A 26,045-nucleotide genomic window follows, 5' to 3' on the forward strand; every position below is an offset into this window, starting at 1 on the left:
AAACCAAACTCTCTAAGGTACTTAAACTCTCGGAGTCCACCAGCATCAAGAACTGGGGAATGCTGTAGGCAAAGGGAGGCCTCTAACCTTTAACGCTCCTTGGCAGTGCACCAATAACCAAGACGCTCCCTGGGAAATCCAATCTGGGCTTGAGTCCTGGCAGGATTTGGACTTAAACAAGAGCATCTATTCAAGCTAACGAGGGCGGAACAGTAACTCTGCAGCCAGGGTCTGACTACTGAGTGTGTATTAACCAGACCAACTTTTGTCTCTTGTTTTTGTTGTGGCAAGTGAATGGGGCTAAGCCATTCTCCTGTGACATGTATCTGCAGTCTGAGGCTAGAGGAGCTGTGGGCTGTAAAGGTGAGGTTCGTTCGCATGGATGGAGGAAGGAAGCTCGGCTTTCTCAGAACTTTTCCCTCTCCATCACCTAGGAGGGCAATGGAATTGGTTCAACAAAGGATGGAACTGACTGCTTTGCAACATCAAGGCCATCAAGGTGGTTAGGAACATGGGGACACTAAGGAAACAGGATATTGTAGTAAGATCTGTTGATACCTACTCCTTTGGTGATGCTTCCAGTGTTCCAAAGTATCTTCTTGGTACAGAGAACTAGGCTAGATTCCCATTGTGTTACCTCTATAGGGGACACTATAATCTATGCCTGACTTTTGGTGACCCAGAGGCTGGTCAATAAAACCAAGGTTTGACCAGCAACAGAATGATCAAAATAAGCATCTCTTTCATTCTCTATCCCAACAAAAAGAACATAGACCAAGAGATGGAGAGGACAACAAAGGGATTTCATAGATGAGCTAAACAAAAGCATTGGAAGCGTATAACGAGTAAATGCTCACGTTCGTTAGGGAAAGAACTTAGGAAGGCCTTTGACAGAGGTAGACTGCAGGTTTTACGTTAAGTGCGGTGCACGTGCTGTGATGTTTAGATGCTTGGGAGGTAAGAGGACTGCCGGAGTCCAGGTGCTGAAGGGCTGGAGAGATGTCATCCCACTAAAAGAGAAATGACAAAGCCCAATTTACCGATGAAGACTTGGTGACTGGGTTAGCTTAAACCTCTGGAAGTTCCCTGTTGGGGGAGAGGACCACCCACTTTTGTGCTTCAGCAGGATGTGTGCTCAATGGTATTGATAAGGCTGTGGGGGGGAGGGCGGCTTGAGTGCAGGAAGATACAACCCAGATGCCAGCTCGATCACCTTCTCCTTTCAAATTCTCTGAAAGAATTAAGTTGAGTCTTTGTAGCTCTCCCTCAGAGAAGCTTAGCTGGTGCTTATTTCCAGCCATCACCTCACAATTTGGAGAATTAATTTCACCTTTAATCAATCTAGGGTATTTTTTACTACCTCCCCTCTTTCCAACAAATGGCATATATTCTAAAAATGTTATGAAATCTGTATATGCTCTTGCATATTTCAGTTTTCTGTATAAACACGTGGTTTAGTGATTATCCTGAGGGGTATGGAGAGGACTGCCCCCCCCTTTTAAGTGGCACACTATAATTATCTGACTTAATGAATTAAGTACCATCACTTTTTTTGTTTTTGTTTTTTGGAGATAGGGTTTCTCTGAAGCCTTAACTGCTCTGAAACTTGTTCTATAGACCTGGCTGGCCTCGAACTCAGAGATCTGTCTGCCTCTGCCTACTGAGTGCTGGATTACTGACTGACCACTTATCTAATGCTAATTAATAGATATTTACATTGGTTTAAATTGTGAGCACCAAAAATTTTACTTTCTACACTGGTCACTTTGCATGGAGGGGAATAGCTGAAGGATCTGAGAATATTTGAACTTTATAGAAAATAGAATTTCTGGGTCAGAGGGCAAAGACACCCTGGTTTCCTGACTTTTCTTATTTTGTTTGGTCATTTTCCTGCATGTATGACTGTGTACCACATGAGTGTCTTGTACCCCTAGGAGCCAAAAGAGGGGACTGGATCCTCTGGGACTGGAGTTACACATGGTTGTAAGCAACCGTGTGGGTGCTGGGAATTAAACCTAGGTCCTCTGGAGGTAGAATCAATGTTCTTAACTGCTGAGTAATCTCTCCAGCCTCTTGTTTATCTTTATAAAACTATGATTTGAAGAAGAGCTTGAGTTCAAACCAATTGATCTATTTTTATTGGGACAGCATCCCACTAATAATTCAGGCAGATAATCACTGGCTAAGACTTAGCAACAAAAGCTTCCAGTTTCTTCTTTGTATCTTTTGAGTCATATCTTTATGATTATAATAATGCTTTATTATTCAGTATCTTCTAGGAACTAATCATGGCAGAGAGGGCTAATGTTAACTTAAAATACCACAGAAAATCCTACTTCAGTTTTATGCCTATTTGGTAATATTGTAAAAGTAGATTTTATGCAAATTAAAAAATCCACCAAGGGTTAAAACTTCCTACTGAAAGAAAAAGCTAGTCACACACAAGCCATCTGCAGTCATTTCATACGTGATGGGTTGTAGCCCCATTATGAGTTCAGTCAATACTCCAGAGTTCTTGTCAGCTGGCCTCAACATTGCACAATGGCATCCAAGGTTTTGGCTCTCTTCCCGGATATTCTGTTCTTGGTTTTGCAGTCTGGAAATTTGCTGAGCACAGTGCTTGGGTTAGTGACTTCTTGAATGTGACACTGCTTCCACTGTGTGTCCAAAGGCTTTGGGATGGTAATCTTCAGACACACTGCAGCTGTCAGCTCTCTACTGGGTTGGAGGTTTTGGCAAGAAAGTAGGAGGAGGAAGAAGATCTCTGGGGGGGAGGGGAGTGTCCAGTTGTATACCTGGACATGCTGGAGTTCCTGCCGGGGATCTTTATCATTAACAAGCCAATGGGCTGAAAAGTTTTCTCTGGCAAATGGCCACTTCATAAAATTCAGACAAAACTTTGTAAACTGGGTACCTTCCTCCATGACCTGGTTCAGTTACCATGGAAGAGCTGAGAGCCTGCCTTAGTTACTGGACTTCTTAGGACTCAAGTATGTGCTGGCACACTAATGAGGGATTTTTTGGATGACAATTTAAAAAATTTCAAAACAATTATTGTATTCATCTTCTTGCTTCAGCAATACTTTCTCAGGGACACATGCACCGAACGGCTAATTGAAAGTTTTTAAAAACTTTCTGCAGCAATGTGGTAGACATGCTTAAGAACATTCTTTAGCTCATTTTTCCCCCTCTGCAACAAAAGGCCCTATGTTCTAAACTTGAACACTACACAAGAATCTGGACAGTATGGAGTGATGAATGCTTCCCTTGTTTAGTGCAACCAAAAAGGAGGACAAAGGCCAAAAGTAAAAACCCAGGAGCAAGTTCTAAGTAAATCAAAGGCATATGAAATATTTAACCATTGAGGCAAAGACAAGACCGCCCAGTCTGGCTAGTAAAAGGATAAAGATGAGCTGTGAAGGAGACAGCTGTTCAACCTGATGGTTCACGGGTTTGCTCAAGATGGAGAATGTTGCCAAAGTCATGACTCTCCCGAGCACAGAGCAGAGATGGTGTGCTGGGGTTGCTTATCACGCTCCTGTTATTCCCACTATGATGGAGATACTATGGGCTCTACTAGGTGCCCAAAACATGAGAAGTTAAAGACAGGTGAGGTAAGACCACGAGCAAAAAGAAACTATTAAAACAGGCTAGACAAAGGCATGTGCGTCCTGACAGCATCTCCAATTTCAGGAAAACAGCAGCATACATTTCATGATTTTCCAGCCCATCTCAACCAATCAGATGGAGGCATTGTCTCAACTGAGGTCCCCTCTTCCCAATGACTTTAGCCTGTACTAAGTGGACAAAAATCAACCAGCACAATGGAGAATACTTTTTGCAAACATGACTGTACTGTGTCTTTGCATCTTGGGAGCTGCCTTCTGTATTCGTAGATAATATGTTGCAAACTCAACAAATCTCAGATAAATTGCAACCTAAATGTATAGAGCTTCTGAGAGGAAAGTAAAACATGATTATTTATAAAATAATTATTTATACAAAGAATTCTGGTTCCTTTTTCCGCCACATTTTTAAACTTGGTGCATGAGTGTGTGGGTATGCGTTCACACACGTGACAAGCTACAGCTCGAGCATGAAAATCAAAGGTCAGTGCCCTCCTTCACATGTGTTCTGAGCAGTACAACTCAGGTAGTCAGGGTGGCAGAAAAGGCCTTTACCCACACAGTCATCAAGCCTGCCACGGTTCCTCTTGACAACTTCTAATTTAAAATTTGTAGAGTCCTTAGAGGCTTCTATGTAAGTGAGAAACTGAGTGTATTAGTAATCTACACACACATATACAAAGAACATTATATGAAGAAAATGCATGTTAGAGGACCAAACCATTGTAGGATCTAAGTTCTGGAAAGATTTCATACTGAACACAGTGTGTTTAGGCTGAGGTAGCACAGCTGGCTCTTCCCTGAGCTGTTACCTCCTAGGTAATGCTGTGTAGAAGCTGCTCACAGTGACAGGATCACAAACAATGGGGGCAGAGACGTGTACTCAGAACCAAAGCCAAGGCAAGCCAAGCCAGTGTAACTACCTAACACACTGTCAGTGTTTTGCTTTTGAAACAGGCACACTGGTACTGTCAGGAGCTGTTTCCCCCCCAAATTATTATAGGAACCATCGCCCTGGGGAGTCTGCAGAGAACCCCACACCCCCAATTATACTGAGAATTGTTCTATTGACAGAGCCTACCCTACACCCAATTAGATGTTAATAGAGAGCTGTTAGCGGAACCCGCCCCACACTCCAAACTATCTAGAAAACTAGGTGTGTCAACCTGTGAACTCCTGGCCTATGTGACCGTGGACCACACGGCAAGATTCCATGCCCCCACCCCCATCCCAAGCCAAACTCCTTATCCTATATAAGCTGTAACCCTGTCTCTAATAAACAGAGGCTCTGACAAACCTAGCATGGTCTCCTTCTTCTCTCTCAGCCCATGGAGAGCACCTCTCCGGGACCCTAAAATAACGGATCAGCCAGGCGGGTTACACCCCTAGACTGAGTAACCCGCCGAGGCGGTTACATGGTACAAAATAGGACAGGACAGGAGGTTCTACTCCTTGCGCAGGATGGAAACACTGCTTGTAAGATAAAGGTTCCAGGTGAGGGTGAAGCTATAGGATGAAGGAATCACTTGTGACCAGTACTTCCCCAGCTACAGGAGCAAGCGGTGTCAGCCATGTTTGCAGCCTTCACCTGCCTCTGCTTTCCTAGAGCTGTGACTAACGGCAGCTGTCACCATCCAGGCTTGAAGAAACTTTTGAATTTGTCACTTCTCACTTATTTTCTGGTATGACACTCACAGCCCATGCTTTGGAAAACTGATCTTTATAACTGCTCTGGCTTCAGCACTCGATGAATCTTTCCTTGGAGACCCCACCACTTCCCTGTCTCGCTGGGCACTGCAGTGTCTCCTGTCATGCTTGCAGTCTCTGCTCTTCATGACATCTGCTGCTGTGTGTGAAACTGACAGGGTTGGACCAGGTGACTCAAATCTATACAGTCTGGGGGTGGGGATGCTGGAGAGGAGGCAGAATGGTTAACAGAGGACCTGGCTTCAGGTTCCAGCACTTACCTGGTGGCTCACAATTCCAGGGGACTCAGCACCCTCTTCTGATCTCTGCTGGCACCAGGCACACACATAGTGGTTTTGCAGGCAAAACACTTGTAGACATAAAACAAAATCCAAAGTAATTTTTACAAATTGTAGGTAAACTGTGAAACTTGAGAGTTCTTTGAAAATCTCCACTGAGAATCAAGACAACATGTACACACTCAGGTCGCTGCCGTCACAATACCAAGGTTTTTCTTAGGGGCTGTGTTCTCTTATGTGAGTTTCATGGTTCAAGTTCAGCCTGAGTCCCAACCGGTTCCTGGCAGAAGCCAGGGGTCAGAATGGCAACAGAGCAGGGACATGAGATACAAAACAGGAACAAGCAAATCACAACTAATCCATACTCAGTTTGGTGTGTTTTTTTTTTCAATTGCTATTAGTATAATACCTTTCTTAGCTTGATTATTAACATCTCATCATTCTTTGGCCTATTTCCATAAATATGGTTAAGATTCAAAAATATTTTAAAGATCTTTTGGTCAGTTTTTCAAGTTTTGAAATGTCTTATTCATTAGAACTGGTGAGGAGGGCCAACTGCTTATCTTCAACAGGCGTGCCAGTAACAGCTGCTTGGTCTGACGCCACTCCAGGGGCTTAGGCGTCACTGCAGTAGTGACAGTGTCGTAGCAGCTGACGCGGCACTCATTTTAAACATTTCAAGTGTGTATGCATGTGCGAGGGCATGTACAGACTAGGACATTAGTGTCCTATGGGTTCTGGGAACTGAACTCAGGCCATTAGGCTTCGCAGGCATCCCATTGGCTCACCATTTCTTTGCCATGGCACTGGTTTGTGTAGAGCAGCTCAGGCTTGCTTCAGACTCCCCGTGTAGCAGAGGATGACCGAAACAGGATCGTCCTCACCTCTACCTCCCAAGTGTGCTCTGGGTTTGTGTGCCGATGGGGTAAAACCCAGTACACTGAGTTACACCTCTACCCCGCCTTTAGCCCAGGCTAACCTCAAACTCATAGCAACCACTCTGCCTCAGCTTCCCATGTGTTAGGATTACAGAGGCACACTCCCACACCGTTTGGCGGTGGAGTTAAATGCTTTACGGATAAGGGTGGTTTTGTCAATGAGAAAGAGACTGACGAGGGTTTCTGGGTCTGAGGCCTTTGAAGCAAGCACAAAAGCTAACCTTTTTTAAATTAAAAAAGACGATTTATTTTTACTTTGTGTGCACCGGTGTTTGCCTGCACGTATGTCTGTGTGATGTTGCTGGATCCCTGCAACTGGAGTTACAGACAGCTGGGAGCTGCCATGTGCATGCTCCGAGTTGGACTAAGTTCTCCAGGGGAGCAGCCAGTGCTCTTACCCACTGAGCCATCTCTTCAGCCCCAAAGCTAACTTCCTGATAGAGATTAAAGTCAAGATTCTCAAGGCTTGGAAAGCCAGCATATTTTGCAATTATATTCTAAAATGCAGTTAAAACTGGATTATAAGAAAAGTGCAATCACTGCTAAAGCTATGAGTAAAAAGCCTTAGGAAGGCCAATTTTAAAGGAAAAATAGGATTTAACTCCAAACAGTCCCCTTATCCAACCTAATTGAGTTAAAGTTGGTGTGATCAATACTCAAGAGACTCAGCATGAACACAGGGTAGAGAATAGAATTTTAATTAGTATCAAAATCAGGACTTTTAGGGGCCAGTTTAGTACTTGCTGGAGTAAAACTGTGAACTGTTACTTGATAATTGACTTAGCTTCTAAATCAAGTCAGAATTACACATACTTGGTATATTTCTTTAGTATACACCAACATATCCCATGATTACATGCAGACATGGAAAGACAAGAACTATAAAACCAAAATCGGCATCAATATTGATGAAATGATGAACCGGAAACAGCTGTCCAGAGATGCAGAACATCTGTTCTTTACTGAAGGCGTGGTTTGAGCCCTGCTCTCTCCCGGAGTTACATAAACTCCAGCAGTGAAACCCAACAACTCTGAGATGTGAGGAAAAGCCTTACTCCTTTCATTGACACTTGATGCGCTCACCCACCTTTAACAACGGTCAGAAGAAACGGGTTCGGCATTCCTGAGAATTAGATGAGACCTGCTAAATAAATAGGCAATGAAAATGACCTGAGTTCATAGCAACCTCCAAACTCAAAAGACGACGCCCCAGCTCTCCTGACAGTCATCAAAAGCCTCTTGGTCACGTGGCGCCGACATCCTTAAACACTAGAAATAAGTGCTGCATGCTGAACAATGAGCCGATAGCACTAAGGGCGAGGAGTAACAGCCACAGAAAGTCGCGGGCTCTGCCACGCTACAGAGGAAAGAGCAGGGCAGATGTGGGCTGACTGGCTCTGTTCCCTGCAGCTACAAATCCCTGCCTTACACAGGAGGAAAAGACAGCACCTTGTGTGGAGTCTAGGGAGAGCTACCCAGAGGCAAGTGTTGGCCATAGCGAGAACAGCTACTGCCGCCTTCAGTGAGTCTAGAACCTATCTGTAGGTGACGCTGGGCTGTTATTCTCCAGCTCACTCACATCTGCAGACTGTTCAGGGTCACGTGTAGCACAGAAAAGGAGATGGTCTGTCTGCCTTTCATGCAAACTCTCTCAATTTGCGGTGCAACCTAATGCAAGGCACTTCAAACACTGGTGCCTCAGTATGTAAACATGCGACTTAGTAACATGTGTTACTTACCTCAGGGATCATCTACACACAGCACAGAATGCACACCAGATGAAAAGCACTGTGGAAACCTGTCGCTTCCTATGCCCAAGTCTCCATGTTTTCTTTAGAGCGCTAAATATTAATGATGGTGGAATTATATCCCTTGACGTGTTAGCTCCTTGGCACACAGGTTTTACATATTTCAAGTCATCATACGCTCTAGCCCAAAGGTGTTTTCTTAACAGAGCCAATGCAGTGTACCCAACGTGGAGTCCCTGTGTTGAAACTCTCAGCTTTCTCTGAGGTACATGTGACATCATAAAATAAGAAAAAAAAATTGAACTAGTACTGTGTAAAACCATGTTTTTAATGAAAAACAAAACAAAAACAAACAAAAGCCCCCAAAACCTGGAAGTATGCCACAGCATCATCTGGTCATCTAAAGGGACAGAGGTGGATTGAGAAGAAAGGGCCTCAACATGATACAAAATAAATGTGGCTCAAAAGAAACATTAAAAATGTAATGTTTCATATGCTGAAATAACTAGAGGTAATAAATTATAAGTACAGTAGTTCAAATATTGCTTTTTAGCATTAGTTGTTTTTTAAAAAACAAGTTAAATTTAGAACATTTTAAATTTGTTATATTCTTCTTTCAAAGTAACTGTGGACATGGAAACCTTCACAAAATCAAACCCCATGATGCCACCCTGTGGTCTTCACACAGAATGTACTCAACTCTGACCACCTTAGAGTCACAACATCTGTAGGTCAATACACTGTATCAGACTCCTTCTGGAGAGCTGGGCTGCGATGGAAAGATGGCTGCTTTCCCCACACCTGAGCCCTCCACACTTCCACGCCTGCTGATTCTCTGCAGGGGCTTTGCTAGACTCACAATCAAAATTACAGAAACAGTAAATAATTTCTTTAGAACTGAAAATGTGTTTTTGTTCTCTTTTGAAAATAAAGTGCTTTTAAATTAAAGTATTTCTTGCCCTAAAAAAAAACTGGAACCTTTAACTCTCCATATCTTGACACATTTTAACAGAAAAAAAAAAGTATTGGGCCATTCATATCCTTCAAGAGTTCAGATTGGATCCAGGCTGGGCTTTGTGTCGTTACCACGCTCGTGCTTGTACATGAATGTTAAAAGAAAAAGAGCAACGTCCAAGGATGACCAGTAGGCAGTGTGCGACGTGACGGCTGACCAGTAGCGGCTCTCCACAAGGCCTTCTCGGAGTTCAAAGTCAATCCTGTGCTCCAGCTCCACTGAAAAGACAAGAGTTAGGTAAGATTACCAAGTGTCTGAGGAAGGCTGGGGACGGCTGGGTGGAAACAATTTCTAAATTGTCACCCTCTACTCTAAATCATGAGGTAGTAAGAGTCAAAGCGGTCAGGGTTCTACTGGGGTTCTGCTCCACTGTCCAGGTCAGCAAGGAATAATGAGGAAACAGACAAACACACTCACTTGCTACCATGGCATTCTTCTGGAGTTGGAGGACTATTTCTACCTCCCTTCCTTGAAGACCTTGCATCCCCGGAGAAACAGGGAGGCTCCACAGAACACACGTTTCTGTGGGGAAACACTCCACGGCAACCATTGAGATGTCTTTTAAAGTTAACTACTATTATTTCACAGCTCCAGTGTCCTGCCCCTGTAGGCTGGATTCCTTAGAGGCAGCTGCCAAACAGTTCAGACTATGGCATTTAGTGGGGTCTAGCCTGTGCTGTGATATTCAAGTACTCAAATGAACCCACTGTGGTGGGAAAAGTTAAACTGTACTCGCAAAACTGGAAAAAAACTGAAGAGCCCCAGGCTCTCCTAACGGGCTAACGTAAAGGACCTCAGAGGTGGAATGCCTTCCAGGCTATACACACTTGCAGAAAACACCCACACAGAACTTTCACAAAGTTCTTTTAACCCAAATTTTTCACTTAATTAAAATTAATTCATAATAAGTCAGAAATAGCTGAAATCCATATGGATTTAGTTAAGAATGCCCCAAATCCTTTAATTTTGTACTCCATAGGCCTTCACGAGATTTGTAAGCACAGTCACCCACACCAGACCAGAATATGAAGATGAGAAAACTGAATTCTCAAACATGATACGAGGAGTCAAGATGAAGTGGGTCACAAAGACAGAAAAGCGGCAAGTGTGTGATCTGGGAGGACTCAACCTCAAATGCTCCTGCCTAGTCCAAAACTCTGCACAATGCTTTCAAATCAAAGGCTCATTTTTCTTGCATTAGGAATTACTTGGCTCCACTTTGATTTTAAAGTCCTGAAATTAATTCTTTTTGTGTTTGTTTTTGTGACAAGATTTCTCTGTATAGCCCTGGCTATCCTGAACCTTGCTCTGTAGACCAGGCTGGCCTCGAACTCTCAGAGATCCGCCTGCCTCTGCCTCCTGAGTGCTTGAATTAAAGGTGTGCACCACCACCACCCAGCCTGAAATTAATTCTTAATGTGCTACCACTGTCCTAAAACGCTGCTTTCATAAAGTGTTATCTATTTATTATGGCCCTTGTCATCCTTGTCACCTCTGCAAACATCAGCTATGATGTTACCTAGACTGGCCCCATCTGTGCTTTTCTGCTTATCTCTGGGCTTGGGTTAGAGCAATCAAAATGCAAATTAGGCAGCCAGCTTTCCTTCACAAATGTGCTCTGTCTCAACTTCCTTTGGTCCTCAGTGCAGTTCCTGTACACCTTGCTGGCTTTGTGCAAAGACCAGGGAAGATCAGGGATGAAATGGAGTGGGTCTGGGTTGTTTTCCTCACTTCCTTTTATACAGAATCTCCAAGGGAAAGAGGAGCTCCATGGCAGTACCACTTTATAATGCTGTACAATATGCTCTTGGCCAAAACAGGTTCGGACGCGCAGGTGGCCCTGCTGTCTCAATTCTGTCACACCGAGACTTGTTAGGACAACACAGGAGATGGACTCTCCTAGTTTTTCTAACTTTCTGGGATCATGGGGAAAGGAAAAAGGAAAATTACCTTTTCTTCTTTTTCTATGCTTCAAATACCTAAATGTAAAATCTGTTCAAAACAAACCGAACCTTGTTCCTGAGCAGGTGGAGAGAATAAAGCCGAGAGAGCAGCTGCAGTTGAACGTAGGTGTGTGTGTGTGTGTGTCTGTGTACATCCAGGCCGAGTGACAACTTTGGGCGTCCTTCCTTAAGTGCTGGCCTTTTTTGTTTGCTTCTTCGGAGAGCATCTCTCATCGGCTTAGAGCGTGTTAACTAGGCCAGGCTGGCAGGCCAGTGAGGGCCAGGGATTCAGTCATCTCTGCCCACTCAGAACTGCAGGTACAAACATATACCACCATGCCCGGCTTTTAAAGAGTGGGCTTTGAGGCTTGAACTCAGTTTCTCTTGCAAGGATTTTTCTGACTGAGCTATTTCTCCAGCCCAATTAAATTATTTATTTATTTATTTTGGGGGAGGTGTTAGGCTATATGACTAGTGGCTGGGGATACTTAGGTGACTTCTTGAGGGAGTTCACTGAGTTAGGTCAATACAAACTCTGCTCTGGAGGCCAAAAAGGACCCAGTATGTTATACTCTTTGAGTATCAAGTAATATGGATTTTGATAATTGAAAAATTAAAGGTGGATAAAATAACAAAAGAAAACCCTGAACATCAAAGATAAAAATTCAGTATTAGTAAGAAAAAGATGAAAGAGAGAGAAACTACAGAAGAGCAAGAATTGGTCAGCAAAGGAACTGTAAGCTGTAAGACCAGTCCTTAGCGGCAGATTGGGAGTGCTGGAAAGGGAGACTGAGAACGCGTCTGCATCAGTATTGCTGTGTTTAAGATGATCCAGCCTGGCGGAGGCCATCTGTGCTTGTATTAGGATGAGCTGTGGGGCAACCAGGAGCAATGCAGTTCTTTGTACCAGGGAACCTTTTTATATCGACATGAAAAGAAGAGTGGAATGTCTGCGGTCTCGAGGACAATAAAGAAGACAGACAGGGGCCTAATGCCGTCCTCCTGTCTCTGAAGTCCTCTTTTGTAGGCGTGCTGTATTTCTCAACACTGAAGTGAAGATGAGAAAATGCACATAGAGTCCGCAGTGACAGCACTGCGGCTGCTCTCCCAGAGGCTAGCCCAGTTCTCACTGAGCTGATCTCTAAAGCAGACCATTTTCACAGTGTGCGGAGCACCACCCCTGACATATACCATACCGAGGCTATCATCTTTACTCTGCATTACATTTTCCGGAAAAAGAAGTTGTGGGAGATAAAAGAACGATTCTTGAAGTCTGAAATCTGTGAAAAAAAACAAACAAGATGCTGTAAAGGCAAGGCTGATGGTTAAAAATGGCCTTCAGTGTTGCACTGGCCAAAATGTTAGAGCTGATGAGCCTAGCACACACACAAAGCAGCACACCCTAGGTCTCTGGGAGGAGCTCCTTCATGGAATACATAAGCACAGCTCAATCTCCAGTCAATGTCAGATCTGCTGATAGCTCCATACTCCTCAAACTTAGTGCTAGTTCAGGTTGTAACCCGGAGGGCGACAAAACAAACGAAAAACCCTACAAGTACAGATCCTTTCCTTTAACATGCTATAAACACAGGGACACAAGAAATGAAACCATAAGACGCTTTAAAATGAGCTGGTCTTTTCAGAAGTGAAGCTCGCTAGTAAGATGTGTCAACTTGATGAGAAAATAAAGACGGTCAACTGACACACTTACTCTTCAGACAGAAAACTTGGTCACGAGTTCAGTCTGTGTCCTCCTCACCCTCAGTAACGAGACTCAAAGACAGTGGCGTCAGAACAGAGGTTATCCTGAAGAGCTGAGACAATCAGTGTGAGGAGGAAGGGAGGAAGGAAACTCAGTCACCTAATCACAACAGCCAAATTCCAGAAAGATTTAAGGGACAAAGTTTCAGGATTGCAAGATAGCAATTATGACATAAAAGTCAGGACTACACAGAAGGGTACACTACTGAGGCAAGTCAAAGAGTTACGGAGACAAAGTCCAAGTGACTTAAGACAGAACCGTATCGCCATAGGCCTGATTTTAATTATTTTAATAGTCCTATCTCTATTGAGAGATGACTACAGAAGACTCAAGATGATCTCAGAGCTGGTACAGACTAAGGTTGGAATTTAACATGAGAACTGCTAAGCATTTACATGGAAACATGATACAACACGGCATGGGTGTAGCTCAGCAGGACTGCAGGCTGCATGCACAGCACACACTAGGGCCTAGGTTTGAGGGAATGCGTGCAGTGATCTGTCCAGCTGAGCACCTAGCGACTGCTGGGTAGGAAGAGCTGTCGCTCTGCTACCATGAGACATGTTCGCTATTATGTACACAAAATGAAAACATCTTCTTTGCTCAGATTCTCTATGTGCTTACTCCTTTTTCTGGGATCTCCGGTGTTGCTGGGAGAGTCTGGCCCCCCTCTTGTTCATCACCATCACCGGTAGCTTGCGGTAGCAAGACTATGGAGAACTGCAGCTTCTTAATACAACCTAACAGAATTCTTTCAGAAGCTAGCAGTTTTGATTTCTGCATGTCCCTAACGCTTACATATTTACAGTCATGTTTCCAGGTCAAAATGAATGAACTCAGTGTAAGAAATCAGGAACATGAGTTTCATACAGATATCAAAGTCTAAAAAGAATAGTCTATACATGGTTCCAACAACTCACAAATATAAATTTAGCACTCGAAAGGAATGAAAAATGCCATTGGCCCAATTAGGAATGCTCAGACCTAATGCTAATCCACCCTGGGGAGGCTGAGTGTGGAGGAACCATGCAGTCTCTAGGATGCCACCCTGACTTGTTCTGGTTGCTGGTCACTTCAAAATTCAGGGAGGCAGACACAGCAAGAACACAATGCTATCAGTAACTGCAATGGAGTCTGTACCGATGACCGAAGCAGTCATTTTCTCTTGCTAGCTGCAGAAAGGGAGCAGCTATGTAAGAACTTGTCTGTCCTTATCACCAGTGGGAATAACCAAAGTGCTAGTACTACTACTAGACACTTAAAAATAACGTTCGCTGATGGATTAGTGTTTCACAGCTATGTAAGATTAAAAAAAAAAAATAAAGTTCATCTTACTGCTACATGTATCTACTCATAGAAATCCCTTTGTATACCAGGTAACCAGGGCAGGAACAGAAGACACAGTAACAGGCCTCTGCTCTGGAGGTCTCATAAAGTTGGATGTGTGTGTGTTTAGCTGCAGGACAGCAGTGTTTCAGAACTCTCAAGGCCAGATACAGGACACGTCTATAATATTAATGGGAAATTTAAACCTTGGTAATTGTAGTAAAAATATACATTGTAAAAGCTAGGGGCACTTACCCCACAGACTGTCTTGTGATGGAGAGCCCTGGTTAAAATGATGTAGTAACTTGTCACTGCAGACACTAAAACTATACTTGCCTAAAAAGTATTCTTTTCAGACCTGAATGCAGACCGCCGGTATTCCTGCCCTCCCCTCCCCTCCTAAACTACAGACCTGAATGCAGACCGCCGGTATTCCTGCCCTCCCGCCCCTCCTAAGCTACAGAGGTAAGCACACAAACTGGAGGAGAACCACAGGAACTAACATGCAGAGTCGAGGAAGCCGGAGCTGCTGTGTGGCAGGGTCTGTGTCGCCACGGTGGTAGTAGCAGGTGAAGCGACAGGCTTCTTCTCATCTTCCACTGTGTCTTTAGATGTCTCAGATGGCTGTGATGTTGAAGAACGTCCGAATCTCGAGAACAACATTCCTCCAAGCCCCTTTCCAATGCTAGCAGCCCCTGTATGTCACAGAATAGGGCAGTCACTCTGCTGACTCACCCCACAGTGCACTGAAGGGCACCACCCAAAACTATAGCCAACTGGCATTTTTCTCCAGGGTGGTGACCTAAAAAATATTCCAATTTCTACTGTAGGTTTTAAAACAAGAATGATGGTTAAAAGAAGAAAAGCTGTATAAATTCTAGGAATACAGATATACAAACACACAACCAAGATATTTTATCCAGATGTTCATTGCTATGGAAGTATTTGGCAAAATTAAAGCTTCAAATAAAAGACCCATGTTGTTGACATGGGGGCATATACCTATTATTAAGAGGTATATGTCTTACTAAATTTATGCTATAAAAAGCCATTAATAACCTTTGAGCATGAAGTCAAATAGTAAGCAAGTTTGGTGGGTAAGGCCTACTTATACTGCCATCTTGTGGCATTTACACAAAGGACACTGGGCCAAAACCAACAAATTCAAGGGGTATGCTATTGGCATGTCCAATTTCTGTGCTGCCACAAGCAGTTACTCAAAGGGAGATGAAATACCCCTGTTGGTCTAGGAAGCTAAAGCACTAATTGACTTGACTTTCAGAAGACATAAACATCCTGATGGGGAGATTCCACCAGAACGCAGAAGAGGAAGTGAAGCAATAAAAACATTTCTCAGGATCCCTCAGTAAGTCACAGGGCCAAGACTACGATGACTGACAGAATGCTGTTTCTTGTTCTTAATGTAACTGGAGGACACCACAGCTTCTGCTTCAGTCAGCAGGGAAGCCTGGACAGATGGAAATTTTCTAACAGCAGATTTCCAACCACCCCCAACTTAAGTGCTTACACTCATAGATAAGAAGCAAGAGAAATTACCCAATATGCTTGCTTTGCCAATGTTAGTTATAGATTCTCCATAGTGGCGCCGTGACATGACCGGGGAGGTCACGGGGCTCGGGATATTTGCAATGCTTTCACTCTCTGAGACTGAGGTAGGTTCTTTTGCTGGGTTGAGGAAGTTTGGCTTCATGTGTTCATAAGGTAGAGGATTTGAGGTGTTGTACCAGTGGATCTGGACCGGGGAAATGTTGCTGTAGTGCTTCAGAATTAGCGGCTCTAGCCTGTAGGCCTAGACATTTAAAAATTCAGAGAAATACAACATTAATGCAAAATGTCTGGACTTTAGTAAAATACTTATTCCTAAAGCTCGGCTGAGTAAGTAAATCTTAGAGCAAGAATTTAAAAAGTGGCTTTAAAATATACTTCCATATTTCTCCCTGCTAATATATGTGGTTGTCTAATTACATATTCCTACTCATGAGACTACAAAAAAACTGGAGTTAGTTTTGACTAATGGTATCTATTAAATCATTTTCAGTGAAAAGGACTAAGGTTTTTTTATTTATTTTTTTTACCACATTCTGATATAATCTAACAAGATTTATGCCAGACTCACAAAGCTGAAGTGGTGGATGATAGCCCAAAACGTAGTAAATAAGATTAGTCTTTAATATTTAGATCTTTTGTTATACTTGATTGCAAACACCTGACTCCAATAAGAAAGCACCTAACTTGGAAGCCAACCCAAGGCTGCCTTCTATAGCAACAAGTCAGTCACCCGCTGTAGGTGCAGCACAGACGCCCACTTCCATCACTAACTGTCATTAGTGGTCTGCCATCCGTTTGGTTACACGATCTCAGAGCCATCTCATAGGAGGAAAAGAGGATGCCTGCAAAACCTGCCCAGCAAAGGTCCACCCGAAGCATTAAAGAAAGTATTAGGGAAAACAATGCAGCTTGTATGCACGCTTAGGACACGTGAAGCTCTAGGTTCAAATCCCAGAACCAAACACAGAGAAGCCTAATTTAAGATGTACAAAGAAAACAGAATTCATGTGTGCAGAAAAACACCTGAACACACAGACATGCTGGTCTCAGTGACCGCCTCGACAGTGCTCTGTATCCAAGCCTCTAACAGATTTAGGCCGCCGTCCTAGTGGAAGCTTATTTTCAGCTCTTCCATTTCAGTTGGGAGTTTTCTCTTAGACATGGCAGTTAGAAGTTTAAACACATGGGTCTTTCTAAAATTCAATAGTCCGTCAGCCAATGTTTATTTGGCGCTAGGTAATCAGTTTTCAAAAAGAGTTCACACAATTATAAGAAATGCTAATTTCAGATAATTGTTTAAAATAGTGTTTCTGTGTGTGTTATACTGACTGTTTTCCCTAACGAGATGTAAGGAAATTTCTGCACTGTGTAGTGGGAAATTGAACCAGGTAGTGTGTCATGTCCCCCCCCCCCCCATTTCCCCTCCCCTGCAAACTAAGCAAGCACTTTAATGCAGAGCTACTCCAGTCTGAAAATACTTGTCTATTTATAACAGCATGGAAGATCTCAGTGTTTACCTTTAAAAACATTTAAAAGAACAAATATAATAAAAAAATTGAAAAAAAACTGAGCATTTTATACTTTGACTCAACTAGTGCATATTACCTTTCATGCTTTGAAGGGGATCTGTCAGACTCATCTCAATTTTATACGATGTTTCAGAAAAACAGCACTTAAAGCAGAAAAGTATTTTTTTTATATTTACTTAAGAGTTATGTGTATGTGTACCATAAGGAAGTGTGCAGTGCCCATGGAGGCCAGAAGGGGGCTCCGCTGAAGCTGGATTCACAGAAGGTAGTGAGTCACCTGAGGTGGGTACTGGGAATCAAACCCAGGTCCTAGGCAAGAGCACCAAGTGCTCCTGACAACTGAGCCGTCTTTCCAGTCCCTGATAGGTGTTATAAAAGGAGCTCCTCTCTAACACTTTATTTCATGAACTCTGAATGAACCAACACAGTGTTAAAAACACAACCTTTTTGAGTCAGAAATGAATCTCCTGTTAGCTCACGGCCCCTGCCAAGGTTGCTGCTCACAGAGAACAGTTAGGGATCTAGGAAGCTCACAGTGAAACTCACCACTGGGTCTGTAGGATGAAAAATATTTAGTAAGCGGTTACAAATCTCTCGAGGTAAAATGTGATCTTGACTTCCAGTATTTCCTGGTCTGATGCCACGCAATGCCAAAAAAACTGCTAGTGGGGATCCCATACAGAAGAAATTCTCAACCTAAAATGAAAAGAGCCATCCTGAATTGAAACAACGATGAAGTGTTATTTTCAACAGAATAATAAAATACAAACAATAAAATTAAATCTAAGTATATATGTTTTAAGTAAGCTTTGTTTACATTACTTGTTAATTACATACCAGCCATTAATGATTTTATGATAATTTACTTCCAGTGGGGTTTTCATTATTTTAAAATATAGCGGAAGTTAAAGCTGAGACAAGGAGGGAGGTGAGGGGAAGCGTGTTGTTGCACTTCTAGTTCCTGGACAGGGTGACACGAGGCTGCCTCTACGCCAGGTGCTGTGACGGTCGGGACCAGCAGCGGGGTGGAGCCACTGCCCCCAAGATGATCGAGTGGGGGGGAATGCCATGGAAGAATGGAGCCCCCAGCTCTGAGGCCTTTGCAGGGGGCAGGGTATGCAGTGGCCAGTCCAAGAGAGTAAGGATCTACAGTTGAGACTGGGGTATCCAGGCTGGAAGAATGACCCACTAGACTGTTACTCATTTGGAATAAGTAGAGAGAAAGAGGTACTGGATGATTTTTGAGAAAAGGCACAGGTAAGACTGAAACAAAAGCGTGCGTGTGTGTGAATCTACTTGGGATGATAACACTCAGATCTCTGACTATCCCAGGAAGATAGGCTTCATTTATATTTTAGGCTGTGAGGAACAGCACTTAGCCCATATTCTGGGAAGCGTAACCTGGTAGCAGTGTGTGTGGATGCACCAGGAAACTGAAAAACTACTGATTTGAAAAAAAAAGTTCTTGAAAGGAATGAGGCAAGAAATAATCTCAAGCAGGGCAGGCCCCGCTGTCATACATAATGGCAACATTCGAGGATCAAGTGGGGATGCTTGCATGGAGACGATACAGAATGGGTCAGAGACACAACAATGCAGTTCCACTGTCAGAGGAAACTGTCCCCAAATCTTATTTTTGTTCACAGGTAAGTTTGAGATGTCTGTAATGTGTGGCTGAAAAGTTAGAGCAGGGGTATAGAAATCTATCTTCCGCCATCAATCGACACGACTGTAGTGACGGCGCGTGAGGCCAAGACAGTCACCCCGCTTGCCAAGGATGTGCTCAGAACCCCGAGAGCTGGACACAGACCTACGTATAGTCAGCAGGAGGAAGGGGAACTCTACAAGGGAGAGTGAAAGAACCAGAATCCAGGGCAGATTCTGGTCCTCATACCCTTATCCGACCATCCTGCAACAGGGTTTCGGCCTCCAATTCTATGCGCCTGTAACTCTTTCCAAAAAGATGACAGGAGGACTTCTATTTTTAGAGAAAAAAAACACAACTGAAGATTTATTTTGAAGGAATGTTCTGAAATGGCACCTTCATGCTTCTGAACCTGGAGCCTCGCACATGCTATCGCCAAGCTGCCCAGCCCAAGGAAAAGCAGTGCAAACAGCTGATGCAAACCAGTTCTCTTATAGATAGAGAGAGAAAAGAGGTCTAACAGAGACAGAAAATCCCAGGACTCACCAGAGTTTGAGGTCAGCCTGAGCTACAGGGTAATGTTGAGATTAGCCTGGGCTACTAGATGAGTTTCTGTCTCAAAAAGCACAATCAAGGATTGGGGCGGAGGATGGCTCAGTGGGTAACAGCACTTACTCTTCAAGCATGAGGACCTAGCATTCATGTAAAGAAGCTGAGTGCGGCTTATGCATCCTGTCACCCCAAGATTGTGGGGCAGATAAAAGGATTCTGAAACTCTGCAAGCCAGCCACCTCGTCAGAATGGAAAGTTTCTCGTTCAGCGAAAGATTCTATACCAAAGCAAAAAGGCAGAGTGATAGAGGAAAACTTTGTCCTCTGACCCCTCTGTACACAGGCCAGGCACCTGCGTTGCATATTCAAGCATACCACACACATACACACACACACACACACACACACACACACACACACACACACACACTAACCCTGCAGAGTCAAGTGCATGAACCAGCCACATACATACTGGCATGCGCACACACACATACCAGCCACCCAATATAAAAAACAGGTGACAAGAGGAAGCTATGACATTCTGTGCAAAATGCCCAGTCACTTCATAACCATTTGGTAAGTCACCTCTTCCATATAATTTTGTTCATGATGGCTGCAGTCTGACAAATACAAAGGTACTGTTTTCTCAGTCTGTTGTGACTGTTAAATAATGAAAAACACTAAAATAACATGTGTGGACATGTATGATATGTATGTGGGGGCATGTGTGTACCATGGCACACATGTGGAGGTCAGCGGACAATTCTGTAAAGCTGATTCTTTCCTTCTACCTTTATGAGGGTTACAGGGATTGAATTCAGGTCACCAGGCTTGCATGCAGAGCAAGCCTCTTTCCCTGCTGAGTCATCTCACCAACCCCCATCAAAGAATTCTGAAGACAAAAAGGAACTTCCTTGTTCAGAGATGAGTAACCAGCTGAGTTCAGAAAGATCACACGCCTTGGCTAATAGTACTAACTAGATACAAAAATCACAGCCAGAGCAAGGCTCATTGTCCACACTGCACACCAAAGCTTGTCACGGCTCCTCTTCTCCTGGTCAAGTGCAACAGGATGGACATCAGCAGCCTCAAGGTCAATCTATCTGCTGGTTATCCGCATAGAAAAATGTTTGTTTCCTCCTGACCCCTTAAGTCCCAAGTAAAACTCGCCAGGTTTGATACTCTTCTTAAATTCTCAATTTCTATGTTTCCCTCTAAATAACGATGAGGAGTCTTTATTAAGCTATGCATGACTTGCATCAGAAGAAACCCAATTATATGTACAGGTTCTACTCATGTGGTACTGAATCTAAGATCATAATATACTTAATGTGTTCTAGGCAATTCTTTAGTAAAAAATAGTTTTATCTACCAGATACATTTATACATTTAGCATTAATTATGTATGGCAGTGCTGGTATTTAAATTCTAGATTAAGATAATTCCAGAGACCATATTCTTTAAATGGATGTTTCAACTTTATCATTTCACCACCCCGTACCCCCACAGGGCTAGGGATTGAACCTAGTGCCTTGTTCCTGCCGGCCAAGCACTCTGCCACCCAGCTCAACAACCTGGTTTTGAAACGGTGTATGTTAACAGAGAAACTTGTGGGGGATCCAGTACAGGGATCTGGCATCCTCTTACGGCATCTTCAGGCACCAGGCACGCACGTGGTTTATACATATTCATATAGGCATTCACCCACATTCACAAAAAAACCAGCTAAAGAACTGTGCCAGTCACAGAGTCACCCCACACTTGAGGATGCACGCTAAGCTCCTCCGTGAGACGACGTGGACCGCGCATGCAGGGGTCATGCAGAGGTCCACACACCTTCTCTTTACTACTCCAGGAGAGAACACTTCCCAGAGCAGGAGCAGCACTGATGTCTTAGACTTCACTAGGGCACCGTTTTAACTCATCTAGAACCTAGCTTCACTCTGCCCTCTCAAGCAGATGGCAGTTCCTCTTCTCACAGCCCTTTGCCAAGTCCTGACAATGCCAGTCAAATGGAACCTGGCAGCCTTGTCTTGGGCTTTGTTCTAGACTTCATAAACTGAAGCACCCAACTTCCTACCCTGAACTTCCGCCTGCCCACTTCCTTTTATTTCCTTCTTGCTGTGGACTATACATTTTGTTCCTTCTAAATAGTAAACGTCACCACACATCTGTCTCAACTTTTCCTCTCCTTGCTTTTATTTTCTCTTTCAACTTGGCCAAATGTAAACCGAGCTAAAGAACAAGTGTTCATCCTCCTAAAGCCTCCCAGACAGAAGGAAAGCCCCTTCTCCAGTGCACTGCTGCTCTGCACATTGCTAAGGGCACCTAGGTATTGCCAGGTCCCAGGCAGAACCATCTCGCCCATGCTGTTCTTTGGAGCAAGTGTCCAAGCACACAGTATACAACCAACCACGACGAAGCCTTCATTTAACTAAATTTTCATGACACCATACTCAAATGTCCAAAAAGTATCAAGACGATGAGAGGCTGATCTCTTCCCTTACCTTAAATTTTAAGGCAGGTGTTTGTGTTATGGACGACGTCTTCAGTCCGTGCAGCCGTTCTTCTATTTCCCTCAGCCTAGGAGGCAGCATGAGAGCACACACATACATTTACAGTTTCACAACAAACCATCACTACTACTTTATGAAGCCCCGATGGCTCTCACACTCGCCCCTTCTATGACAATGTTTAATCAATTCCTGCTGTACTGCTCAGGGCCTGCAAAGGCCCTCTTACCACACTTGTATATACATAACTATCCACCTACCTATCCCCGCTTCTCTCTCTCTCTACATGCCTTGCTTTAAAAATTGTATTTTATACTCTTTTCTTCAATCTTTTCTAAAAAATGTCTTTTCCCTATCGATATTTAGTAATGAATTTTATAGGTGTTTTCACTGCATTGCCCCCACCTACTTTAATTTCTAAAACAGTCATTATTTGTTGAGCACCCGAGAAGCCACGTTTGACTCCCCTTGGCTAAGGACACCCGAGTTGCCTGCCTGTTTTATTACTCTGCGGCTTTGCTCACATCTAATACATTTGCTTACATTTTTTTCTCAAGAAAGCTACGACTCACTTTCTCAGACAGACTTACTCATTAATATATGTAAGTATTTTCTTAGTTATCCTGGACTTAGTTATCATGTTGCCTGGGCTAACTTTGAAATCTTGATCCTCCTAGCTCGACTTCCTAACTGCTAGGATTACAAGCTTGTGCCACCATGATTACATTTTTTAAAGAAGGTGTAAGTGTTCTGTGATTCATTTTGAATCACGAGTGTGCACATGTTGATGGATGTGAATGGAGAGCCTGCACTAGCCAGAAGAGGGCGCCGGGTCTCCTGGGGCTGGTGCAGCAGGTGACTGTGAGGTCTGACAACGGGGCTGAGGACCAAATTCCTGTCCACTCAGAGTTTCACTGGATTTACACATCATGAACGCTGCTCTGAGGATTGCCAAACTTATTTTCTTTTATGTTTATTTGAGACAGGGTTTCTCTGGGTAACCCTGGATGTCCTGGAGCTAGCTTTAAAGGCCAGTCTGGTTTCAAACTCAGAAATCTACCTGCCTCTGCTTCTTGAGGCTGGAATGAAGGTGTGTGCCACCACCACCTGTTAAACATCATTTTCTTCCGAGACTAATAATCATTTTGTTATCATAATATTTATGTCTTCAGCACCTAATAAGTCAAATCCTGAGACAACTACTCTAAAAGTAAAACAAAGCCAATGCTTTCTGAGTAAAAATTTTGTCAGTTAACCCAGTTGTTTGTATAAAATGCTAAACTATCAGAATCAGTGTCTTCCATTGTAAACTTGTATCAGTTAGAGGAGGAAGATGGTGAACGCAAGTGTCACCTAAGATAATAATCAGCAAAGAGTTAAAGGATGCTAAGAGGGTCATTAAATCTGCTTATAATTATATACTATATAATTGTTAAGAGATAACATGTAAAATAATTGGCCAAGAGTAACAAAGTTTTAATACTACTTTCAGAATAAAGGTACAGACCAGCAAAACAAATGATTACACACTGCAGACTGGGAACAAACTGAGCAAAGATGGAGGAAGAGGAAATTATTTTGTGGAAAAATGCATGTAATAAAAGTATAAAAATTAATAACCTATAGGTTGGTTAGGTATGTTATCTAATAATCTATACCTTGAACAAAGCATAAAGCTTTTTTTATTACTATAATTGTGTTTGTTCTATGCATGCGTGTGAGCACAGAAGAGGAACTGGATTTCCTGGAGCTGGAGTTACAGGAGTTGTGAGCAGCCCGATGTGGGTGCTGGGAACTCAACTCTGGTCCTCTGAGAGATCAGCCTGTGCTCTTAACCACAGAGCCATTTCTCCAGATCCAAGGCATTTTCTTAAGAACATCAGCAATTCCGGTAGGGCGTTTCCAACACTTTCAAAAACCTAGGGATGTTTACCGTCGCTTCGTTATATAGAGTTCATCAAGAAGATGCCGCTCTTCGTAGCTCATCCACCGTTCATCAGGCAGCTCTTCTTCTTTCTGTAGCAGCTGCTCATAGAGTCGAACTGGATTCCAGCCCGTCATGATATCATAAGTAATTACACACCCCAAGGAATGGGATACTATTGAGACTTTACCCCCTTTTTCTTCAAAGTCTGGATTCCGAGAACAGAAAAGGGAATATAATCGATTCAGCTCTTGCTGAAGGCCTTTAACTAGCTGTTTGAAATAAGAAAATACAATCATATTAGATTTTTCATTGAGGGCTATAAACTTTATTTCTAAATGCAAACACATTAAGAAAAACAAACATGATTGCTGAAATATAAACAGGTTATTAAATTACTCAGGTGCTTTAAAAAATACAGAAATGCAGGTCTGTATACATGCGACAAACTGTCTCATCACCGGAGTTTCATCTCCCTAGGCGGAGATTCTCATCAGGATCCATCCTTTTGTAGGCGTTCAGTAAATTACACTAGCCAGCTGTCCCACAAATAGGAAAAATTTCTTTTTGGATTCTAATAAGATCTCCAAAGCCCCTGGAAATTTCTACTTCAAAGTAACTTACTGTCTATCAATTCTAAATTTTCAGTGAGTGGGCTCTAGTCGTAGTAACATTTTTAGAGGAATGTAAGTTTATAACAGATATCCTGAAGATAGACTATGTAGTAAGAGGCTGCTGCATGAAGTCACAGAGACCTCCATAGTTTACATCTCACCGTGCTGTTGACAGAGAAAAATGAAGATGACTTCAGTGACTGAGCTCAACCAATAGGCCCACTGACGTGAAGCAGCTCACTGCTTCATCTTTGGGAAGCTGCCGAAATAAGCACCTTCCCCAAACCCACAAAGAAGATTACTTTGTCTCTCAAACCGTCTCAAACCCTGAAGTTTAGCACAGTTCTCTCTCCTTACTGTTTCTTCTACTTTATTATAAATTTTCAGTTTTTATTCATTTTACCTCACTAGTTAACAAGCCAGCGGTTTCTCTGACATATTTGTTCTTACAGAGCTTTATTTTAAAATCATGTTCTATCAAGAGACAACCAAACTCCATCAGCTGCTACTGGGTATCCTACATCTGATGGCATAAACTAGCTCTCACTCTTGTACTTTGACGGTGGGCTCTGTGATGTATGCATGAAGCCCTGGCATCTTCTGTTGACATCTTAGAGCTCACTAAAACAGAGGCTAATCTGAGCTATTGAAACTATGTGATCTGTCTGATGCAATACATTCTGGCCATGAACAGAGAGAGGAAAAGCGCCCCATGTTCCAGTGGCAATTGTCCTCCAATTCTCACATGGATCAGGATCTCCTGGGCAGACTGCTACAAGTGGACTGGTGGGCTCTGGCTCTGAGTTCCCGACTCAGAGGCACTGGAGACCCTGGGAATCTGCATTTGTAACACATTCCTGGAAAATGCTGGTGGTGCTAGCTTGAGAATGCTACATTAGGAACTACCAGTTCAAGGAAAAATGAATATAAAAGCCTTTTAAGACTTGGGCTATAGGCAAAACTCCAGGACTAAAGAGTACACCATGCAATGTCACTCTGTGTGCTGTTCATCAAGGGAGCTGTAATCTCTGGAGTGAGCTCTTACAGTATTAAAAATCCGTAAGATATATATATATATATATATATATATATATATATATATATATAAAATTCCTTCCTTACAATCCAAGCAGCAGCTAGAGAAAGGGCACAGGAGTGTTTTGCTTGGGATTGAATCCAGGATGTTGTGTATCTTGGGCAGTAAGACACTGACTCATCTCTACTACTGTTTACTCTTGAAGGTCTTGGTTCTAAGGTTTATACTAGGGAAACACAGAAGTACTTCAGCACACTGGCATAAAAGCACCCAATTCTCACGTATTTTAAAAACGCAATCCTCAGAAGGTGAGGCCCTGGC

General features: G+C 43.1%; 1 protein-coding gene across 5 annotated transcripts in view; it reads right to left on the minus strand.

The window, feature by feature from the left end:
* Positions 1-7,231: 7,231 nt before the first annotated feature.
* Positions 7,232-26,045, minus strand: part of Ddhd1 (DDHD domain containing 1) — a 79,156-nt gene continuing 60,342 nt past the window's right edge. For 2 of the 5 annotated variants that reach the window (XM_041634096.1, XM_041634097.1), the window contains 7 exons: positions 24,084-24,346; positions 22,145-22,220; positions 17,988-18,137; positions 15,901-16,153; positions 14,847-15,038; positions 12,452-12,535; positions 7,232-9,530 (listed from right to left, as the gene is read on the minus strand). In XM_041634096.1, coding sequence (XP_041490030.1) covers positions 9,349-9,530; positions 12,452-12,535; positions 14,847-15,038; positions 15,901-16,153; positions 17,988-18,137; positions 22,145-22,220; positions 24,084-24,346 — 1,200 coding nt within the window. In that variant the 3' untranslated portion in view covers positions 7,232-9,348. Of the gene's footprint in view, positions 9,531-12,451; positions 12,536-12,966; positions 13,070-14,846; positions 15,039-15,900; positions 16,154-17,987; positions 18,138-22,144; positions 22,221-24,083; positions 24,347-26,045 lie in introns of all 5 variants that reach the window. The other 3 variants (XM_041634098.1, XM_041634099.1, XR_005972536.1) reach the window with 2 other exon arrangements.

This window comes from Microtus oregoni, unplaced genomic scaffold, assembly GCF_018167655.1.
Source record: "Microtus oregoni isolate MIOR12 unplaced genomic scaffold, Mior012 000045F_ref0000178, whole genome shotgun sequence".
NCBI lineage: Eukaryota > Metazoa > Chordata > Mammalia > Rodentia > Cricetidae > Microtus > Microtus oregoni.